General features: G+C 33.7%; 1 protein-coding gene across 1 annotated transcript in view; it reads right to left on the bottom strand.

Annotated features, from left to right (window-relative positions):
• Positions 1-375: 375 nt before the first annotated feature.
• The window catches only part of LOC120142896 (zinc finger protein JAGGED-like), a 40023-nt gene continuing 16306 nt past the window's right edge, over positions 376-24092 (bottom strand). The window contains exons 2-5 of the mRNA XM_039157371.1: positions 1393-1484; positions 1044-1175; positions 815-919; positions 376-773 (exon numbers count right to left, since the gene is read on the bottom strand). Of these exons, the coding sequence (XP_039013302.1) occupies positions 376-773; positions 815-919; positions 1044-1175; positions 1393-1484 (727 nt within the window). The remainder of the gene's footprint in view (positions 774-814; positions 920-1043; positions 1176-1392; positions 1485-24092) is intronic.

Here is a 24092-nt window from a genome sequence, read left to right as displayed (position 1 = left end):
CAAGAAGAAAACATGGAAAAGAAAACAAAAATTCATTTGCCACGCAATAAAAGAAACTTTCTGTTCATATCTAACTTGTCCCCATGTCTCACAATTTGGCTTGGGGTACAATACCCCCTCCAATGGCCACTGCCCTCCAAGCCAAACTAGCTGAGAGTGTCCAAAGCTCCAAAAAGCTGCCCCCAATCCTTGTACATAAACCAAAAACTTTTCCCTTCTCTCCTTCCTTGCATGACCCCATTTGTCAGTTTGTTAAGTCTCTCTCTCTCTCTCTCTCTCTCTCTCTCTCTGGGTGCCGTGTCTAACCAGTTAATATACTTCATAAACATAATCAAAAGTTCTTTTTTTTTTAAGAAGAAAAAGATAGAACAATCTTTAGAATCCGTTCTGAAATCGATTAATCGCTGAAGGATTCTCCAGGCGATGCTGTGTACTTCCTCCTGCATAGCTCTGATCCCAATTCAGCCCCTCCTCCCGGCTGCTCGTTGACAAGTCTCTTCCGCCGAAGTCGGAGCCGCCGCCGCAACGTGGACTAGGCCCGAATCCGACAGGAGCACCGAAGCAAGTGTAGTTAGGGTCTTGTGGACCAATGTAGTTTAAGTTTCGCTGAGGATATTGGGATGAACCGAGGACATGCCCTACATAGTAATCGTTAATGGAGTGTAAATATGGTTGTGGCGGTGGTGGTGGGATGACCGTGGATGAAGAACCGGGGAACATTCCTGGTGGATAAACTGATCTAAAGCTGCAATGATTGGAACATTTTTTTTCGGCTCAGTCGTATGACTTTTCTCAAAGAAGTGAGTAAAAAAACAGTGATGGAATGTTGAAGGAGCATACCCTAGATGCCCTTGGGTGGTCAAGTTATCGTTATTGAAGACCAGCTGGCGTGCTCGGTTCAGTGTCTCTGTCTCTCTTTCTGACCCAAAAACAAACGCAAATCAAATCAAAAACAGTCATCAAACACGGAAAACCAGCCAAGAAATTCAGCAAACCAACAAAAGGAAACATAAAAGTGGAAATAAACAAGTGAAATGACTTGCCTTGGCGATGGCGATTCATGTGCCCCCCAAGAGCTTGAGATTTGCAGAACTTTAGGGAACAAAACCTACATTCATAGACCTTCCCACACTCTTCTTTCCCATCCTTACCGCCGCTTTTCTTTTTCCGAGAGCCTGTTTTCACACACCCACCAATTAAAGCAACTTCGACGAGTCCATTCTTGGCCCTAAACCCCAAGGTCCCCCAACCCTAATCTAAGTATCTAACTTACCTAAACCGTGTAACGGAAAAAAAAAAGATCTACTTAAAGCACCAAAATAAACTTATGATGGCCTGTTTAAGCTTATCAAACACAGCTAGTCTATCCTACAAATAGAAATATGAATATACCAGAGGAGGAGCCTTCTTTAAAGACCAGTTTACCATCCCTTGTGTAATCGTCGGGCAAGTTGTTGAGATCTAATGGGTTTCTCTCGGGTCTCCTGCAACATGAAATAAATAGATTGATTGACATATAGAAAGATAAGAGGAGAAGATAAAGAAAAGTGTGGGTTATGGGGAGACCTACATTGTACCGACAGAGGAAGACAGGAAAATATGAGGTGAACAATCTATGGGATTGAAGATAACTAAAGCTTCCGAGGATAACAAGACTTCAGTTTGAGACTGCTACGCAATATAAAGGGGGGCTAGTTTGAGTGAAGGTGTGTAGAAAAAAAAGGAGAGTTTTTTGAAAGTTCTCTATCAGTTCCCTCATAAATTGAAAGAACAATGAGGGGGACAGTGGGTCTCGTGACTTTAAAGGTGAGGATTTGAAGGATTGGGGTTTATTGGAAGTGAAGAGAGAGCCCTACAGAGAGAGGGTCTGCTTCCCTACAAACTAGTTTCATGAAACAATGATGGCGCCTAAAATAGTTAGATAAATTACTAATAGGATTTACCATAAAAAGGATTGCTAGTGAAACACAACATAAACACTCCCATGTCTTAAAAGAACTTTGTGGGATTGAGTGTTCCTTTTAATAGTTTGATGTGATTAAAAGATATAATATATTTAGAATTTTTCTTAGTTATCAACGACGTAAGTATATCCTACAAATACAACTATTTAAATTCGAGATGTCTAAGGAGAACAACACTCCTTTTTACCACTAGTTTTATTAGGATTGAGTTAAGGAAAAGAGTTTGAACAAGAAATGTTGAGGACATGGTTTCAAGGTAGCCCTGGAATTAAGCTGGGATCTACTCATTAGTCATAATTTGGGAGACGTGGGCAGCTGCATGCTGCTAAAAGTCGGAAATGGTTGGTCCCCGTGTAAGTCGAGGGCATCATTGTACCCCTGAGCTTTGCCATGGAACATGGAACTGTAACTATCAAGATCTCATTATCAGGGTTTTTGTGATCTAAGTTTGGATATAGACTGAACCTGAGAAAAAGAAAATGCCTTGTTTTATTCTTTGGAACGTCATTGCTTGTTTCATCCTCCTCCTTTTCCTTCAATATAAAGATCTAAAAGTCATTGTGTTTTGTTTTCTTTTATGTTTCTTTCTTTGCTTATTCAATATAAACAACTGTTGAATTCATGTATTTTAAAAAGAACATCGTATAGTTTACCATAAATCATTCATTAGGTTCAAAAAATAATTTATTAATTTTCTTGAATTATATTTTGAAAGTTTCTGACCATATAATGAGCATTTATGTTTTCAAATTGATATAATGTACGTAGTGTTTGACATATAGTTCATCAGTTTTACAAACTCCTAAAAAGTACACTGCAAATATTAAAAGAAAAAAAAAGGAAATCCAAACCATTCTCAACAATCACAAACTTACTAGGGCATGATACAAAATCAAAATATATGGTCCAAAATCATATACTTTTATATATATATACACACTGAAATCTTAAAAAATAATATGTATTGTGAAGTGGGTTTTTGCCATTACATCTTTCAATTTACCTTTTACCTTTTACTAAATAAATTAAATCATAAATTTTTTCGAATTGAATAAAAAAATTAAATTATAATCATATCATCATTGAATGATTAGTTTTGTACGGTATATCTTTAAGTAGGCTTAAAGTAAAAATAAGTACCTAAATTATGTTTCCTTTTTATTTTAGGTATTTAAATTATTTTTTTGGATCAAATTAGGTACTTAAATTATTATATTTAACTATTTTAAGTCTTGATATTTTTTCAGTTAGAAAATTATTTTTCGACCAATAGGATGTTGACTCGTGATACAAAATTAGGTACTTGTTTTGACAAAAAAATATTTTACGGGCTTAAAGCGAAAAAGGGGATATAGTTTAGGTATTTGTTTTGATAAAAAAATAATTTAGATACCTAAAGCAAAAAATAACATAGTTTAGGTACTTTTTTTAGTTTAAGCCCTTTAAGTATAACAATGATAAAATAAAAATAAATTATATTAGTTATTACTTAACTTTAGACTGTGCATTATTTATATCACTTAACTTTCCTTTTCTCCAATTATAGTATTAAATTTTTGTTGTTAAATTATGCCATTGAGTTGTTAAATTTTAACGGTACAATGATATAGGTAGATCTTTTTCTCACTGTGATGATTAGCCAAAACGACGTCATTTTAGTGAAGCTAATGATGCTCAAAATTATGTCATTTTAGGCAATGAACTTTAGGAGTGTATCAATTTTGTCAGTAAACTTTAAAAATGTTTAGTTTTTTACCCTAATTTATTTTGCCGTTATTGGAAGCCAATCATTGTCCGTCATCGATCATCTTTTGCAGCAAGATATGTATCAAAACGTTCACATTTCACTCCTCTTTCTTTTTCTAAGATTGGTTTTCCACGAAATTCACTTAAAATCGATTAAAATATATTTAAAGGTTCGACATGCTATTACTCTACTCTCCTCTGATGAGGCTAGTTTCATGGTATGTTATTCGTCTTCTCGAAACAATGCTTCTCACTGTTCAAGCTTTCAAGCAAACATCCCAAATCTCTCAAATTTAAGAAAAACCCCATACCTCTAAAAATGATTATTATTTTTTGTTTAATTTCATTGATTTTAAGTGAGTTTCATTAAAAATTATTCATAAGAAAAGAAAGGTGAGTGAAATACGAATGTTCTGATACTGATCTTATCATGAAAGACAACCAGTGACTTGCAATTATTGGTTGTTAGCTACAATCAAAAAATTGTATTACAAAAATATTTTTTTAAAAAAAATTAGCAAAAAAATCGATACACCCTTAAAATTTAGTGACTAAAATGAGGTTATTCTAGCACTCTAATTTGTAATGCTTCGCATTTGATAATAAACACTCAAATACTCTGTAACTGTTGGTGCTCAAACCCGAAACCTCTAATAATAACTTGGTTCGTGCGAAGATTTCATTTTTTTTATAAACTTGGACAACTTTTTCTGTAACTACAACAAATATTACTTTTTTCTCTCAATATTTCAGTAACCTATTTAACATTTATTGTAGCTACAATAAACCTTGTAAGTTGTCTAACAAAACACGTTATAGCATAAAATTTTGTTATAGCTACTGTCAAAGAAGCTTCGATTATCTGTGGACTATAAACGACAACGATGACAGAAAGCAGAACAAGAATAAAAGAGAGAAACAAATGAATGCAAAGATTACGGTTCAAAAAGATGATTCAATATTTTTGTGATTAACTCGACTTTGCAATACATTTCGATGAAGGGCTCAAGGCCCAAGGTTACAACAAACTAACAGAATGGCCTACCTGTATCTCTGAGAACCAATGTGTTTTTGTCTAGGGTCGTTTAATTTCTGATAATTTATGGTTGCTCATGAATTATTCCATTATCTAAAGGGATCTCAGAATGGCCCTAATAAAGGGGCGGTTATCAAACTCGACATGGAAAAGTTTATGATAGAGTTGAACGAGGTTTTCTCCATGAGGTTATATGTATGTTGGCTTTTGATCTTCGTTTTGTGAACCTTATCATGAGATGCATGTTGCGGAAGACGACTATCGGATAAAGCAAAATCGCAACTGATAATTTGAGAAAATAAAAATTAAGATAAAAGAGACACGAATTTTACGTGGAAAACTCCTATATAATATAAGGTAAAAACTACGGGCAACGGTAGAATAATTTCACTATGAGAAAATAGAGATTACAACTTCTCTCTATCTATCAAGGATAAAACAATGATAATTCTCTCTTGATAAAAAGGAGAAAACAACTCTCAAGAAACTCTCTAAATTCTCTAGTATTGGGAGAAAGCTAGAATGCTTTGGGATGGATTTGAAGCTAAATGGGTTAGAGTATTTATAGTTGAAGCTGAAGGACTAATCTTGTAAATACCCTAAAGTAAAATGACTAAATTATGATTTAACCATTGTCTGAATTCAACAATTGTGTGTTGCCAATTTGCCTAATTAGCCGCCCACATGTTTTTGATAGCCATCATATTTTGACTTTGAACAATCTCCCACTTGAAGATTTGATTGGAACAATCATATCTTCACACCATTCTTTCTACTTTGTACTCTCATGTTGCTTACGTCTCTAACAGGCCACAAGAGGATTGACACCATGTAAATTTATCAGCATTGATTGTCTTCGTCATGAAATTTGCTATGTTGTCTTTGGTATGAATCTTCTGCATATTTATCGTCCCTTCTTCCACCTTTTCACGAATGAAAGGGTATTGAACTCGCATGTACTTTGTCCTTGAATGAAATGTTGGATTCCTTACTAAATGCAAGGCGCTTTGACTGTCACAAAATAGAGAGACATACTCTTGATTATGCCCAAGCTCCTCCAATAGCATCTTCAACCAAATTGCTTCTTTACTGGCTTGTGTAGCTGCTACATATTCTGCTTTTGTTGTAGACGTAGCCACAACTGACTGCAATTTTGAAACCCAGCTTACAGCTCCACCAACAACTTTGAACACATATCATGTAGTAGATTTGCTTTTATCCAAATCCCCTGCATAGTCAGAATCGGCATACCCATTGATAAGTAAGTTTGATCATCCGTAACATAATGCAACATTTGAGATCCCTTTGATGTATCTCAGGATCCTCTTTACTGTATTCCAATACTTTTTGCCTGTATTCGCCATGTACCGACTAACCACTCCCACTGTTTGTGCAATGTCTGGTCTTGTGCATATCATAGCGAACATTAAACTTCCCACTGCCGATGCATACGGTACTCGAGACATCTCCATCCTCTCTTCTTCACTGCTAGGACTCATACTGGAGGATAATTTGAAGTTAATAGGAAGAGGGGTAGAAATTGGCTTACAATCTTTCATGTTGAATTGTGACAAGATCTTCTTTAAGTAATTCTTTTGGGAAAGCCAAATCTTCATATTACTTCTGTCTCGGTGAATTTGCATCCCTAGAATCTTGTTTGCTGATCCCAAGTCCTTCATTTCAAATTCCCTAGCCAGTTGTTCCTTCAATATGATCTTTTTTTGTGTTTTGCAACCAACATGTCATCCACATACAACAACAATATAACAAAATCGTTATCACCAGACCTCTTAAAATAAACACAAGGGTCTGCATTAAGTCTGTTGTATCCAAGACACATAATGAAGGAATCAAATCTCCTATACCAACACCTCGACGCATGCTTTAGACCGTACAAAGATTTGTTCAACCTGCAAACCAAGTTCTTCTTTTCGTCTTTTTCAAAACATTCAGGCTGGAGCATATAATCTCTTCTTCAAGATTTCCATGAAGAAAAGGTTTTTTAATATCTAGCTGCTCTAGATGTAAGTTCAATGTAGCACACATTGCAAAAACTACTTGAACTGTTGTTAGTCGAACCACATGAGAAAAGATTTTATTAAAATCAATATATTCTTTTTGAACATATCCTTTGACCACCAGCCTTGCACGATACCTCTCAACTTGATCGTCATCATTTCGCTTGATTTTGAAGACCCATTTGTTACCAATTGGCTTCCTTCCTTGTGGTAGTGGCACAAGATCCCATGTATTATTTTTATGAAGGGCTTCAATTTCTTCTTGCATCGCCATCATCCATAGTGAAGCATCTGAGCTATTTATTACCTCTTGGAATGTTGATGGCTCACCATCCTCTGTTAAAAGACAGTATACAATATTTCCCTCTATAACATAATCTGAGTGTCAATTGGGATGTCTTCTCACATGATCTAATTGACGAGTTGTTGGAGCTTCAGAATTCTCTGGTTCTTGTTCATCATGTGCTGGTTCTGCTTCAGAAGAATCTCCTTGTTCAAACTCCTTTTCCACATGTATCTGAGTAGTCTCTGAATTTTCAACGCTATCATCGTCTTTTTTTCTTTGTAGCTTATCTTCTACAAAGATAACATCTCTGCTGATGATCACTTTGCTGGTAGTGGGATCCCACAAACAATACCCCTTTACTCCATCAGCATACTTCAAGAATTTAAATTTCCTGGATTTTGGATCCAGCTTTGAAATTTCTTGAGAATTGTATATCACGTACACTATACTTCCAAATACATGGAGGTTTGAATAATCAGTTGGTTTATCAGTCCACATCTCCATTGGTGTCTTCAGCTCTATTACAGTTGATAGAGCTCGATTCACCAAATAACAGGTGGTATTGACTGCTTCTGCCCAGAATGATTTTTCTAGGCATACATCCCTCAACATTGCTCTTATTCTATCTAACAAGGTTCTATTCATCCACTCTGCCACTCCATTTTGTTGAGGAGTGTTCGCCACTGTGAACTGTCTTTTGATACATTCTTTTCTGTAAAAGTCATCAAAATTTTCACTTGTGTATTCTTCTCCATTATCTATTCTGAAACATTTGATATTATTTCTAGAATCAAGTTCTACTCGCGCTTTGAAGTTTTTTAAAGTTGAAAACACATTTGACTTCTTCTTAATAGGGTACACCCAACATCCCCTGGAGTTGTCATCAATAAATGAGACAAAGTATTTTGCTCCACCTAGGGATGTAACTGGTGCTTGCCATACGCCAGAGTGAACCAATTCTAGAACACTTTTGGCTCTAGAATTTGATGTGTTGAATTTCAACCGATGATGCTCACTTGTTATGCAATGCTCACACAAAGTAAGTGATACATTTGTTAAGCCTGTAAGTAGCTTTTGCTCGACAAGGACTTTCATTCATTGTTCTGACATGTGTCCAAGTTTTTGATGCCATAACATTGCAGAATCTGAACTACATGAGGTAACATAGGCTTCTGCTTCTAGCAAAGTCTCTCCCTTTAGCATGTACAAGTTTGCAGCTATCTTTTCACCTTTCAGCACCACAAGCGCTCTACGAAACACCTTCATGATTCCTTTCCGTATTTCAATCTTGCTTGCATTATTATCCAACAATTCGTAGGATAATAAATTTTTCTTCAGGCCTTTCACGTGCCGCACATCTCGAACAACTTTAATTGTTCCATCATATATCTTCAATTTGATGGTTCCCACAACAACGATCTCTAAGGCATGATCATTGCAACTATACACAAATCTCTTTATGCCTTCCACGGTGGTTGACGCTTCACAACATAGAGCATTTTCATCATCTGAAGTGTTTACGGTATTGCCTTGTGGATTGAAGTTTTTATTTAGACTCCAACAATCCATCTTCAAGTGACCCTTCTTTCCACAGTTGTAGAACTTTAAATTCTTTTTGCTTATCTACTTTGATCTACCATGTTTGTGACTGCTGCTTTAGCCACGTTCTGTTGATCTCATTCTCATCGTTGTCAACGCTTATGCTTGTTGCATATTTACTTGTATGTCTTCCTTGTTCTTGCGCCAATTTTATTCTTGTAGAATAGCATCTGCAACATCATCGAAGACTAGACTGGTGACATTATTGTTTGTCAAGTTGATGATGAGTTGATCATACGAATCATGTAGACTTTGAAGTAGAAGTTCAACACGTTCTTGTTTTCCTATTGTATATCTTAAGGATGTAAGCTAAGAAAATAAAGTTTCCAGTGTGTTTAAGTGCTCCGTCACTGAAGTAGATTCTAGCATACAGAGAGTGTACAATTTCCTCTTAAGGAAAATTTTATTGTGCAGCGATGTGGCCTCATACAATTTGGTGAGATGATCTCATATCTCCTTAGCCTTCTTCTTCTCCTCGATGCTTGACAATAATTCATCTGCTAATGTTAGATGAAAGTTTGTCATAGCATTCCCGTCCATTTTGATCCATTTGTTGTCATCTGTGAAATCTACCGGCCTTTCACTGATAGCTGCTAGACAACCGTCTTTCTTCAGGATGGCTTTCATCTTCAATTTCCACAATGAGAAATTTCTCCCATTAAACTTTTTAATATTAATTTTCGTTGTTATAGCTCCTATTATGGATAACTCTCACTATTTCACTATCATGAATAGTTCTCTAGAACCTTCAAAGAATGGGTAATACCTTCTTACTTTCTTATGTTGGAGGATCTACCTTTTGGTGGCAACCATAAAGACAATAAGTATATATTACACACTCTAATTTGGCTCTGATACCAATTATTGCAGAAGAAAGCTATCGGATAGAGAAATCGCAACTAATAATTTGAGAAAATAAAAATTAAGATAAAAGAGACACAAATTTTACGTGGAAACCCCCTATATAATATAAGGTAAAAACCACGAGCAACGGTAGAAGAATTTCACTATGAGAAAATAGAGATTACAACTTTTCACGATCTACAAAGGAGAAAACAACTCTCAAGAAACTCTTTAAATTATCTAGTATTGGGAGAAAGCTAGAATGCTTTGGGATGAATTTGAAGCTAAATGAGTTAGAGTATTTATAGTTAAAACTTAAAGACTAATCTTGTAAATACCCTAAAGTACAATGACTAAATTGTGATTTAACCATTGTCAAAATTCAACAATTGTGTGCTGCCAATTTGCCTAATTAGTCGTCCACATGTTTTTGACAACCATCATATTTTGACTTTGAACAATTCATTTCTTCTTTCACATACTGCTTGCGTATTAACAGTCAAATTTCAGAGCTCTTTAAATCGAAGCGTGAACTTAGACAGGGTGATCCTCTCTCACCGTACTCGTTCTCTCTCTGCACTCAAGGGCTATCCGCAGCCTTCCTCACTTAACAAAGACCGGGTAGAATCAAATGTGTAAGGACAAGTCTTCAGGGACCACGAATCAATCATTTTTTCTACGCGGATGATTGCCAACTTTTCATAAAGAACTCCGACCAATAGGCCTAACATCTCAAGAGGGTTCTCAATGAATATGAAGCTACTTCGGGACAAAATATCAACTTTGATAAATCCTTGGTTTACTTTAGTTCGAAGACTAAGACAAGTGACAAACAACTTCTCACACAGATCCTTGGTGTCCGTGAGGAGTCTGAACCTGGCATTTACCTTGGGCTCCCGCTAATTATTGGAAGGTGTCGACACCATATAAAAATTAAAAAATATTGGTTCAAATTTTTGAAAAGATGATGGGTGTCACCATCAACCTTTGATTTAGGTAAATCGAATATCTAAGAACGTATTTTAAAATAATTTTAAGAAAAATCATTTTAAAGACAAAAATTTGTCTACGTTTACCAAATATTCATTTTAAGGGTTCGAAAGTCGGTTACACGTGAGAAATGGTTAACACCCCTACAACGCCCAAAATTAGTACCTGGTCACTTATACGTTCTCGTAATAGTGGAAATTGCAAATTCAAGTCTAAATTTAAAAATTGATCCTTTTATCGAACATTGACTAATTTATTTCGAATTATTTATAAAGGAACATTCCTTATTCTGAGAAGAGATCTAGGGATTTGCACGTATTCCAACGAAAATGCTATCTCATCTATCTCTTCTCTATGCGAGAATACTCCCTTATTATTTGTTCGAAACCTCACATTAACAAGTTATATTATTAATGCACAATGATGATTTAATTAATATTTCATTTTTTTTATTGAAATATACCCGATTATTTCTAAGTTCATTTTTCGTTCGATTGTCATATTGAAACGTGTTACTTTTAACAAGTTATATTTTTCATGTCCATTCTACAAAAAGGTGTTATTGAAAATCAATACGGGCAGGAAATAAACCTAAAGATTATCATTATCGAATTTAAGAGGTATTCTATTATTTTAAACAACAATAGGTAGTGTCATACTACACATATAATAGTACGAGGGCTAAAATAAAATAAAATAAAATAAGAAAACATGGGCCAAATTTATAAAATCTAAATTAAAGGCTGGATCTACATTGATGAGAAATTATGTGGGTTATCCTGCATTAAAACCATTAATAATATAGGGGACTAAAATGAAAATTAATAAAACAACAGAAAGTGAAATCAACATCCCAAAGGGGACTAAAATAAAATAATAAAAAAGTATAAGGACTAATCATGAAAATAAAGTAAATCGCAAGTATTGGAAATGACATACAACTCATAAATAACATGAAAGACTAAAATGAAATAAAACAGAATATGAAGCTCAAACATAATATGAATCGCAAGCTTCACTCTAATTCTAGGGTTTTTTGTTCAAACGTCCCTAAATGTTTGGGGTCAATTGGGCTATAGGATTGATGGGTTCGATGTAAAGGCTTGTAATGGTGTTATGAATCTTGTAATAGATAATTAGGGTAAAAGGGTTTAATTGTTTTGGTGACTTGCAATTGAAATGTATAAATGGGCATTTAATTTGAGCTCCAAAGAAACGATTACCCAACCCCAAATATGCTCAATTAAGCAAAGGCACGACCAATGTTTCCGCCAATGCCAATTCGATCATCGCTCGAACGTCCTTAAATTGGTCTTTAATCACTCGAATCGATTTGAACTGTTCAGACGAAATTAGGGTATTCCAAAAGATCACGGGATGGACCAAGAATTTATTGTCCATCAGGGGTTGCAAAGTTTTCCTTGAAGCGGTGGCCCAAGCCATCCCAAAGTACGCGATGACATGTTACCTTCTACCTGATGACATGTTACTCGAATCGATTTGAACTGTTCAGACGAAATAAGGGGTTGAATTAGCCTTTAAAAATCTTTGGTGTGGAAGCAATTTAAAAGATAAGAATTAGACGATATTTATAGTGGTTCGACATTCTCGACTAAAGTCTACATCTACTACCTTAGCTCAACCTAAGGATTTCAACAAATTCACTAATTTGTTCTTTCTTTTTCTAGGCTCAAGAGTAACCTTTACAATTCTCTAGTTTTTCAAGGCTAAACTATAATCACTCCTCTTTTATAAATGATAAGAAATATTGTAAACAAGAAACCTCACAAGGTAGATGTTTACAATGATTTAAGCTCACAAGAATAAACCAAAAGATATTCAATTAAGCTCTATACACTTCTGTACAAGAGAAAAGTGAAGGAAATAGGAATGAAAACTCTTTTCTCTTGATCTCTAAGCTTGGATAGGTGTAGTAACCTTCTTCAAGTGTCCTTGAAGTGTTTTTATTGTGTGGAATGAGTTGCTAGCCGTTTATGACTGTTGGTCATGAGTTATAGCCGTTGGGAAGTTTTAAAAACATGCAATAAAGGTCACTTGCACATGCAGTTTCGAAACTTTGAATTTTGAGGAAGTTTAAAAACTTTGTGAAAGTATCGAAACTTTTAAACACCGTTCTTGAAAGTTTCAAAACTTTGATGAAAGTTTTTGAAACTCTTACTTACAAATATGACCGTTGAAGGAAATCAGGTCGTTAAAACAGTTTATGGGTGCAAAGTTTCAAAACTTTTGTAAAGTTTCGAAACTCTTAATAAAAGTTTGAAAACTCTTATAAAGTTTTTCCAAACTATGAACAATACTCGTGTATGAACAGTGTCATGAACAATGCCAAATAGTGACTGAATAATGTTTTTCATATTTTAAAAGTTTTAAACACATTTTAAACACTTTAAACATATTTTAATCAACTCAAAAATATTTCATATATATAAAGCAATTAAGAACACATATTTTTCAAGTTATTTTGGACTTTGAATTATTTTTGAAATATTTGATTAAGTCGAAAATCAATTATTCAAATATTTGTTATATCAAAATATAAGTTCAACAATCTCCCTTTTTTTGATATAACAAAACTTCTTTGAAAAATTGTTTTTGACAAAAGCTACCCTTTAGAAAAATATATTTTGAAAAAGAGAATTTAATAAAAAAAATATTTAAGCTCCCTATTTTTCTTTGAGAAATTTATTTTTTCACTTACTTCTCCCCTTTTTGACATATCAAAAATAATTCAACAATGTTAATTAAATAATGGAGAATAAGTAAAAAAAAGTTCAAGCATATAAATCATTTAAAAACAAAGCTCCCCCTTAATGAAAGCATTCCATGAAAAGTTTAGGCACAAAAACACTTATACACTTACAAGAATATTGAATTTCAATAAGATGAACAAACATGTTAGAAGCACATGCAATTCAATATATCCAAGTCTTATATACTTTATGCAATATCAATTGTTGTATTTAAGTGCATGCGCATAAAGTTATCCAAAATTGTTATGCATTTGAAAAATTGATATCAATTGTTAAAGAGATATCGTTTGGAATAAATTACATGAATAAACATTTAAATTAAGGTCAAAAATTAAAATTTATAAAAACAAAGCATTAAAACCATTTTTGACCAAAATTCATTACGATGAACAAACATTTATGAAAAATCATTAAAACTTTAGAAAATATTCATCACAACACTTTTTAACATACATGAGATAGAAAGCATAAAATTATTTCAAACCAAAAACTCATGCATGCTTAAACCAAATGAGCAACCAATTATGCAAGATAATCAAAATAAGTTTAGAGGTTACCCATTCCATATCAAGTGTGGCTAAAGCATTTGAATATCTTCACTTTCATCACCATTTCTCTCACACACATACAAGAGACATTCAATTGTATTTTGGTATCCAAATTGCTTTGGATCCTTGGACTCTAGTTTCAACGTTCATTGTTCTCTTTGGAACACATACTTGTCTAATTTTAAAACTTTTTCTTTCTTTAAAGGACAAACATGTTCCATGAGACCATGATAATGACAATGTGAGCATTTTGTCATTATGAAATTAGATGAATTATTTAAAATTATTTCCTTTTCTTTTGTGAAACATTCAAGCTTAACTTTTAAATCAAAGCATTCTTTTTCAAATTTTCAATTTTTACTTTTGAAAGCTCTAAATCATTCAAAATTTCATTTTGTTTTTCAAATTCCAATTTTGCTTTCAAAAGAAAATCATTTTCAACTTTAAATTTTGAAATCATTTTCTTGTTTTTGGAGTTCATGGTCTCAAACTCCAAAAATAATTCATCATATGCATCTTGTAACTCATCAAAAAATATGAATCAAATTCATTAGAGTTAAAAGATACCTTGGGTTCTTCAAGTTCCATAATGCACACCACCTTTAGATTTGGGAGGATGTTTAAACTTGATGGTTCTTCTTTCTTGTCACTATGTAATTCTTCAAGCTTATCCCAAATCTCATTGGCATTAGAACATAAAGAAACTTCTTCATATATATCAGGACCAAATGCACAAAATAAAATGTGTATTGCCATGGCGTTTTGTTAAAATTTCTTTTGTTCTTGGTTACTCCACTCCTTTATCTTATTCGTTGGAGAAGAATAACCATTCATGATCATCCCCCATGTTCCAAGATCGATGGATTGAATGAATATCTTTATTAAGTTTTTCCAATGACTATAGTTAGCTCTATTGAAGTATGGAGACTTGTTGATCGGTTGGGAGCCCTCCATGTAGAATGAATTGGAAGTGAAAGCCATCTTTTCGATTGAATAAAAAATTGATAAAGTGCTTCTAGGATCTTCACAAGATCATTAAACCACTGATTGTGACCCGCTCTGATACCAATTACTGAGCTCGATCGATAAACTGAAAACTGCCAAGAGGGATCGGATTGACCTTTAAAAATATGGTGTTAAAACAATAAAAGATAAGAATTAGACGCAAGAATTATAGTGGTTCAATTTTTTCAACTAAAGTCTACATATACTACCTTAGCTCCACAATAAAGATTTCAACAAATTCACTAATTAATTCTTTCTTTTTCTAGGATGAAGAGTAACATTTATAATTCTCTAGTTTTTCAAGGCTAAACTATAACCACACCCCTTTTATAAATGATAAGAAATGTAAATAAAAAACTTCACAAGGTAGGTGTTTAAAAAGATTTAAGCTCACAAGAATAAAACCAAAATATATTCAATTAAGCTCTATACACTTATGTACAAGATAAAAATGAAAGAAATAGGAATGAAAACTCTTTTCTCTTGATCTTTAAGCTTGAATAGGTGTAGTAACCTTCTTCAAGTGTTCTTGAAGTATTTTTATTGTGTGGAATGAGTTGCTAGCCGTTTATTACCATTGGGGATGAGTTATATCCATTGGAAAGCTTTTAAAAACATGCAATAAAGGCCACCTACACATGGAGTTTCAAAACTTTTGAGAAAGTTTCGAAACTTTGATGAAAGTTTCGAAACTTTTACTTAAAAATATGACCGTTGAAGAAAATCTGGTTGTTAAAACAGTTTATGGGTGCAAAGTTTCGAAACTCTTGATAAAAGTTTCAAAATTCTTTTTAAGTTTCCAAACTATGAACAATACCTGTCTATGAATAGTTTCAAATAGTGATTGAATAGTGTTTTTCATATTTAAAAGGTTTTAAACACATGTTAAACACTTTAAACATATTTTAATCAACTAAAAAAATATTTCATATATATAAAGCAATTAAGAACACATGTTTTTCAAGTTATTTTAGACTTTGAATTATTTTTGAAATATTTGATTAAGTCCAAAATAAATTATTCAAATATTTGTTATATCAAAATATAAGTTTAACATAATACAAATCAAAAAGTTACGATTGAATACACAAGGGTCCATAAATAGCATGGTTATCAAAATCGGACATGACCGGCCGGTTCAACCGGTTGAACCGTGAACCGATGGCCTGCCCGGTCCGGTTACCTCATAAAACCGGTCTGGCAATGAACCAGCTGAAAACCGATAGAACCGGCTGAAAACCGGTAAAACCGGGGTGAACCGGCTGAAAACTGGCAAAACCGGTTTGAAAAACCTGTTTGAACCGCCGGTTCACTTTTTTTTCTTTTTTAAAAAATTAAACCAAACGACGTCGTTTGTTCAACGAGCCAAGTCAAATTCGAGTATTGCTGAGCTCGACTCGAACTCGAAAACTTTAAAAGTAAGCTCAACTCCACTCAAAAACTCACGAGCTAAAAATTGTCAAGTTCAACTCGAACTCGAAATATAATATTAAAACTTGAACTAGAAAAGGCTCGAACTCAAAAAAACTATAGAAGTTCGATTAAAGCCTAAAATTTGAGCTCAATTGAAGCGAAAGAATAATTCGCTCTGTACTCACCAAAAGGCTCTATGATTTTGAATGTCAAATTTCCTCTATTATTTATAAAAATAAGTTGGGATGCTCTTCTATGTTTTTTAGCCATGTGGGATTGTTTGTTCTCATATTTTTACTTTTTAAACTTTTGGGATGCTCTTCTATGCTTCTTAACCATGTGGGATTGTTTTTTTTTTAAATTAAACCAAATGACATCATTTGTTATGATTTTTTTAAGCCCCAATTTTTTTTATTATAGTTATATAATTATATTTATTATTTAATATGTTTTACCTTAAATATTATGTTGTAGTTGATTTGAATCATTTTGTTTCACTTGATTTTATGGTTTTTAATTTATATATGTTATGACTTGTGATATATTTATATCTTTTAATATTATAAACTTAAAAAAATGTTACATATTTATTATATTGCTTTGAATATATGTAAACAAGCATTCACTAAGTGTGTTAGCTGGTGGAACATGTATGGAGACATGAGAAAATACTGATATACTAAGTTGTGGCTGAGGGTTTTGTATCTCGGAGCTTACGCAACCCTCTAGCCTTCCGGAATACCCTCAAGTACTTTGAGGTGAGATCCAGAACTACATCAGAAACATACCCCACCAACTTACTCCATCAAGTCTCGGGGCTTATGCGCCTAATCGACTGCTGAAGTGCCTTGGCACCAACTTGGATATCCACTGATTGTCGTGACTGTTTCCTGAGCATTAATCAAGACTAGTTTTTGTAATATCAATTGTTACTATTTCTAACTATTCTGATATTAATTAATATTCTCACTTATAGTTTTATCTACTATTATACTGATATACTTGGGCCCCTCGAGTCTAATCCCTTAACAATTGGATTACCTATACAAAACTATCTATGGGTACTGATACTGACCCTTCACTATCGATATTGAACCTTGAGTATCGATACTCGCATTTTGGTATCGATACTTGTTGAGTAAGATGGGTTGATTGGGTAAGGAGGCATTAATACTCATGGATGAGTATTGATACTCAGATATTGAGGTATCGATACCGGCCTAAGTATCGATACCGAACTAAGTATCGATACCAAAATTTAGTTCTATATTTTGAAAATCGATACTCCTACTGAGAGTATTGATACTCTACCCTGGGTATCGGTACTTCCTTGGGCACCAATACCAAAAATGGCTACTGAAATCCGATTTGTTTCCCTAGCTTAGATATCACCTTGTGGGTATCAAAATTGACCATGTAGTATCGATACCCCTAGATGAATATCGATACTTTCTTCCTAATATTGTGTTATTTTTACCTTGACTGAAGAACAATATCACTATTGTTCTTTTAGTACTGATACCCCTACTAAAAAAATGTCTTGGTTTGGCCATGAAATATGCCAACTTTTACCCTAAAACATCATATTGAGGTTCCCGACTAATGTTTAAGTGTTATGTCTAAAAACACGCAAATAATGCAATCTATCATGAACATGCTTCAAGATTATGCAACCTAAAAAAACACACCTAATGAGATACATATGGTAGAGTTGAGTTGGAAGTGAGTTACCTTTTGATTCTAGCTGCTGAATGTGCCCAAGGTTCAACCAAGGGTGTGCTTCTCCTTTCCCCTTGCCTTGGAGCTTTCTCCAACTTCTCTCACTAAGCCAAAAATCAAGCATACAATGGTTACTAGTTTAGTTATAGGTTTTGAAGATTTTAAGAACATTTTCTAAGACTAAAAATATCTGAAAAAATGGGTAAAATCCTCCAAGTTTCTTAAACACCTACAAAACTCATTTTTATTTGAAACCATTGCCAAAGCTTGATCTTATGGTTTCAAATGGAAGTTTTAGAAGTGCTAGTCTTGATTCTTACCTTTAGGTTGTTGAACTAGAGTTGCAAGGTTACCAAGTTACCTTTAACTTGCCCATCTTGAAGGAAGATTAAGTTTTTGGAGATGAGGAAGATGACAAAAGGGTGAAGAAAATAATGGGCACTTCAGATGTGATATCATCAACAATTAAGTGATTTCATCTTTTATTTTGAATAATGGTATAATTACCTCACCAGTCCTCCTTATTTTGGTTACAAGCTAAAAGTACCATTTTTATTTACTATTGGGCTCAATCCAAGCCCAATTTCACTTAAACTTGGGTCAATGCTTCCTACAAGTCATGGGTATTATCCAAAGCCCATATTGGGTTATCCCGGAACTCCTAGCTCAGAATTTGAGGCATTACAACCAAGGTTAATGAAGTTTTCATGATGGAAGATGTCACTCTAATCCTCAACTGCCCTATTTCACCCATTAAAAAATACTACTTAATATGGAATCACCATAGCTCTGACACCTACAACACCACATCTGGATATAAGTAGCTTTTCAAGGAACTTCATGAAGATCGAGGAACATCCAAGTTTTGAAACATAATAGTCAAAACTTGAACACTCCCTAAAGTTAAAGTCTTTAATTGAAAGATTTGTTATGGAGCCATTCCCGTAGGGGAAAAGCTGAGGGGTGACAGGGATTAGTAATGGTATTTATCCGATGTGTAACGTCAAGCAGGAAATAATTCTTCATGCCCTCAAAGACTATACAAAAGTTAGAAAAGTCATTCTCCTTTCTATCCTGGACCTGTGATCCTTTAAGGGGGTCTTCTGTTCACCCAATAAATAGATGAAAAATGCATCAAGAATCTTACTCCCATGATTTTTTGCTAGATTTGCTTCTGTTGCTTTGGAATTTATGGAATCACATGAATAAACGAGTCTACAACGGGGACATCCAATAAGCGTGTAAGGTGATTAACCAAGCATGACAGTTAGGCAATGACTTCCTCTCTGCTTCAAACCTATAGAGATGGGCCAGTAAGACCGAATGAAGCATAGTAAAAAATGGAAAAACTCTGCACCTAACAGGATAAAGATCAACGTGGATGGTTGTAACACCCCCAACCCGTACCCGACACGGATACGAGTCCGAGGTGTCACATTGACCAGTCAAAGTATATATTTTTATAAAAACCATAGAAAATTTAAAACTTTTATTCTATAAAGTAATTTTTTTACATAAACATATTTAAAACCTTAACAGACTCCATCAGAACATACATATATAATGACTTAGTTACATGCCAACATACTAAATTATATGACAAGACATATTTTACAAAATATTTCTGATCTAAACTTTGCGCAGAGGTATGCTGCTTTACGAATCCGAAGCTTGATCTTCTGACTTTTCACACCTACGTGTAAAACACTTACACGCTAAGTCATAGACTTAGTGAGACATGTAAAGGCACAATGTAATCTAACAAATACATGCAGTTGTCATATAATACATATCATAATTACATACATATAGAACCAATCATATAATATGACTACAAAACACCACAATAAATGAATAATTACTATGATCATATCATACATAACCACATAACATTTCATATAACCATTACCCATATGCACTTGTTACCATTATTATCATATGTTCCTAACTTATCACTTATACATGTCACATATCACACATATACCATTTCCAGAGAAACACATATATAATTATATCAAATTATGTTTTCTTTTCAAAGCCCATGCATACTATTGAGAACTTAAGGTATGTGAGTACATAGAGGTTGTGCACAATGCTGTCACCACAGCTCATATAAATCCCACTAGGGCACGTAGAATTTGTCCCGAAGGACCACGTAGATGTCCCGAAGGACCACATATAACACATATATCCCGAAGGACCGCGTAAACCCTCGACACTTGGCATGCCAACTATACCTATAGCTCTCATAACACATGACATGGGCATTATCTTTTACCTCATTACACATTTACATATTCACATCACATAGTTCTTTCACATAGCTCTTTATCACATTTCATATGATCACATAGTCACGTAGTTTACTTTCACGTAGCATTTTCCCATGAAATTCACATTATTCATCCTTTTCACACATGGTCATATCACATAGTTCTTTATTCCATTTCATATAGTTCACATATACCTTTTTCTCATATGTATATAACATATTATCTATTATATTTTAACTCATATTACCTATGCATGTAATCTTATGACTTATTATCAATATCTCATGATCACATGACCTATTATCATAAATACATGCATTTACATAGTTCACACATATAGATGCATTCAACAATTAGACATATGCATTTTCTCATATACAATACATCTAACATCATATCACTACATGTTTATGCTTTAATACCTTATATCATATAATATCAGAATTAGACTCATCGCAAGTCTTAATTCCTTAACATAACATACACTTATGATCATGTACTCACCTGGTCTCAATAACCCTCTTAAACTCTTATTTTCGTTGCGTATCTTACTCTGTCGACCTATCCGAACTTTGCTTTCGATCGATGTCTACACAATCATATATATATATATATACCATCAGTATCCAATTAATATACTTTAATCTATCATTTCATAGGCTGAATAACGATTTATTTCATTTCCCATTGAAGTGCATCAGTGCATTCTACAGTGCATCGATGCATTCTTTAACAAGTGCATCGATGCATGGTAGTGCATCGATACACAATTTACATTCGATGTTTCCATTTTAAGGGGATGCATCGATGCACTCCTCATGCATCGATGCACCAACTGTACTCGATGTTTATTTATATGAGAGTGCATCGATGCACATTGAAGATGTATCGATGTACACAACCCATAAATTACATTTTGAGCCCAAAAATTCTTACTTTGACCTCAAATTCTACTTATCAACCCCTCCTTATGCCTTAAAACTTATTTATACATGTATAAACCTTCTTATAACACTATAACACTTCATCATCTCACATAATTCACCATAGTTATTGAATCAAAGAACTGCATCTAATTTTTTTACATGTGTTCTTAATTCAATTCTATCCCCTCTAACTTCTTAATTAACCCTTTGACAAGTCAAATCCATCTTTAGAACTTCAAAAACCTTTCCATAACAAAAGTTCATTTCTCAACCCTTAATCAAATATCCTTTCTAATTCTCTCTTTTTGGTGTTTTAAGCTTATATAAGCTTTCCTTAAGCTTATATAACACTCAAGGAATAAAACCCAACTTAAACATTCAAGAATTAATCATAAAAATTAAAACTCACTTTTGAGGTTTGAGCTTGAACCCACGGGAAGAAGAAATGAAAAAAGAAAAGAAGAGTTCTAGATAACTCTTCACATCCCACGTGTCTACTCTTAATAAGGGAAAGAAACTATCTTTTTAAACTAATTACCATAATGCCCTTTACTTATTCCATAATTATGATTTAATCCAATACTGAAATAGTCCTATTTAAATTCTTGAACTTATCAATTTCCTTAAATTGATCCTCAAATTCCAAAAATTCTCATTTTAGGCACTAACCCGAATTTTGAGATGTTACAATGGCACATTCACCCCTTGTAGGAATTGTGAAGCAATCATCATCATCGCAAGGGACCACAAATGCTTGGTCATTAGAGGCCATGCGCTAAAGATCAAAGGAACGTTTACACCAGATCTAGCGAAGGTATATCTTTCACTGCAGGGGTTGTTTTGGATGTGGATAATAAATTATAAGCGGTCAATATTGAAAGGGATTCTTACACGATTGCTAACAAACTCCTCACAAGTAACCTTGATCTCTCGCTGGCTGAGTTCCATCTTCGTCATGCGATGGAGCTGCTGAAGAAAGAATAAGACCACACGGTGAGTTATGTCCCACAAATGGCAAACAGAACAGCCCACGAACTTGTTCAGTAGGTAGTTATAAAGGGCTCAACTATTTGGTTTGTAAGCGATTTTTTTATTGTATTTTGAACACGATTGTAGTTAATACACTTGGGAACGGATACTACCTTATAATGACCTCATGTTTATCAAAATAATAATAATAATATTGTTATAGTTGTTTGAACGGTCCTTAAGCTTTTTAGGGCTATGGTGAGGATCGATCCAACTTAATCTTGGAAAAAGTTGAGTTTTAAAATAAAGAACAAATAAATAGATTCGGAGTCACCACCGACTTTTGGGTTAGATAAGTCGAATACCTAAAAATAATTTTTAAAATAATTTTAAGAAAAATAATTTTAAAAGATAAAAAATGATATGCATTTGACCAGAAATTCATTTTGAAAAGGGTTCGGGAGTCGATTACGTGTAGGAAATGATTAGCACCCCCATAATGCCTGAAATCGGTACCTAAGCGATTATACATCTTCTAAATATTGAAATCGGCCAATTCGAATATACATTTAAATTATGATCCTTTTTAGAAGAAAAAAATATAAGGGTTGTTATTTTGCACGAACAATTCTCGAAACACCTTCCTTATCGGTTAAGGGGGCATTTCCATGGATTCCCCAAATAAAATAATATTGCCTAAATACATATATTAATTATATAAAAAAATCATTCGAATATAAAATGTATTATTTTGTTCGAACAATTCTTGGAAACACACTCCTTGTCAGTTAAGGCGCGTTTCTATAAATTCCTCGAGTAAAATAACATTTGAAAATATTACAAATAACGAGTAATTAACAAATATATGAATGATGGATCAAAATAATAAAGATAATGACTTTAGAGATTAAAATATACAACCAACAAGAAATAAAGGCAACCATTGCAAATATTTCACAATCCAAGCACTACAATCGTGAATATAGAATCGTGAATATAACAAGTGAAATGGGACTAAAATGAAATATAAATAAAAATAATATTTAAATCATAAACCATCAGTGACTAAAATGCATAAATTGAAGATATCATATATAAATTATAATAGAATAATAAACAGAATCCAAATAGTGGCTAAAATGAATAAAAATAAAAACAAGTGACTAAATTTGAATAAACCACAATAAAAATAGTGAATAAATTGAAATAAACACAAATTATAGCACAAAATTAAAGAAATAAAATAAATAGAGGACCAATGACTGAAATGGAAAATACGCGTAAAGTAGAGGGACTTGGAAGAAAATAAACCAAAATGTTATTGCTGAGAAATAAAAATGGAAAACCACTAAATCAGTCCCTAAATATTTAAAATAAATAAATAGACAATACACAAGACCAAAATACAAAACACGCATAAAATTACAGGGACCAAACAAAAATTAAACCAAAAATATATAACATGCATACGAGAAAGGTAAATTACAAAAAAGTCCCTACAGGTGATCACTTTGCAAAAACACGCCTAACTTAGGCAGTCCTAAGTGCAATTTCCCCTAAAATTTTCTATAAATATAAACTTTTCTTTTCTTTTTTTCTTTTAAATTATTTTTAGAGAGAGTAGGCCTCCCATCTCTCTAGAAAATCAGCTGGTAGCCGTTTCCGCCGCCGATGGCTGTTGGCCGCCAAATTACACCGGTCGAGAACTTCTCGGCTTCAACGTCCTGATCTCTGTCGTCCGTCGTCGGATCGTCGTGATATTTTAGTATGTTGGTCTCCTCGTTCTTGCGCAGCTTCTCACCGTTCGGATGTTGGAAATGAAGCCTCGACCGTCGGCGAAGCTCCGACCGAACGTAAGTTTTTCCTTTTTTTTCCTTTTTTACAATTAGGTAATAATCACTTTTAAAATAAAAGAACCGAAACAAAAAATTTCAAAACCTTTTTTTATTTATTGTTCGAATCTCGGGAGAAAAATCCCCTTCTTAC

This window comes from Hibiscus syriacus, unplaced genomic scaffold (assembly GCF_006381635.1).
Source record: "Hibiscus syriacus cultivar Baekdansim isolate YM2019G1 unplaced genomic scaffold, ASM638163v2 tig00110831_pilon, whole genome shotgun sequence".
Taxonomy (NCBI): Eukaryota; Viridiplantae; Streptophyta; class Magnoliopsida; order Malvales; family Malvaceae; genus Hibiscus; species Hibiscus syriacus.
This window is presented reverse-complemented; position numbering and strand designations above follow the sequence as displayed.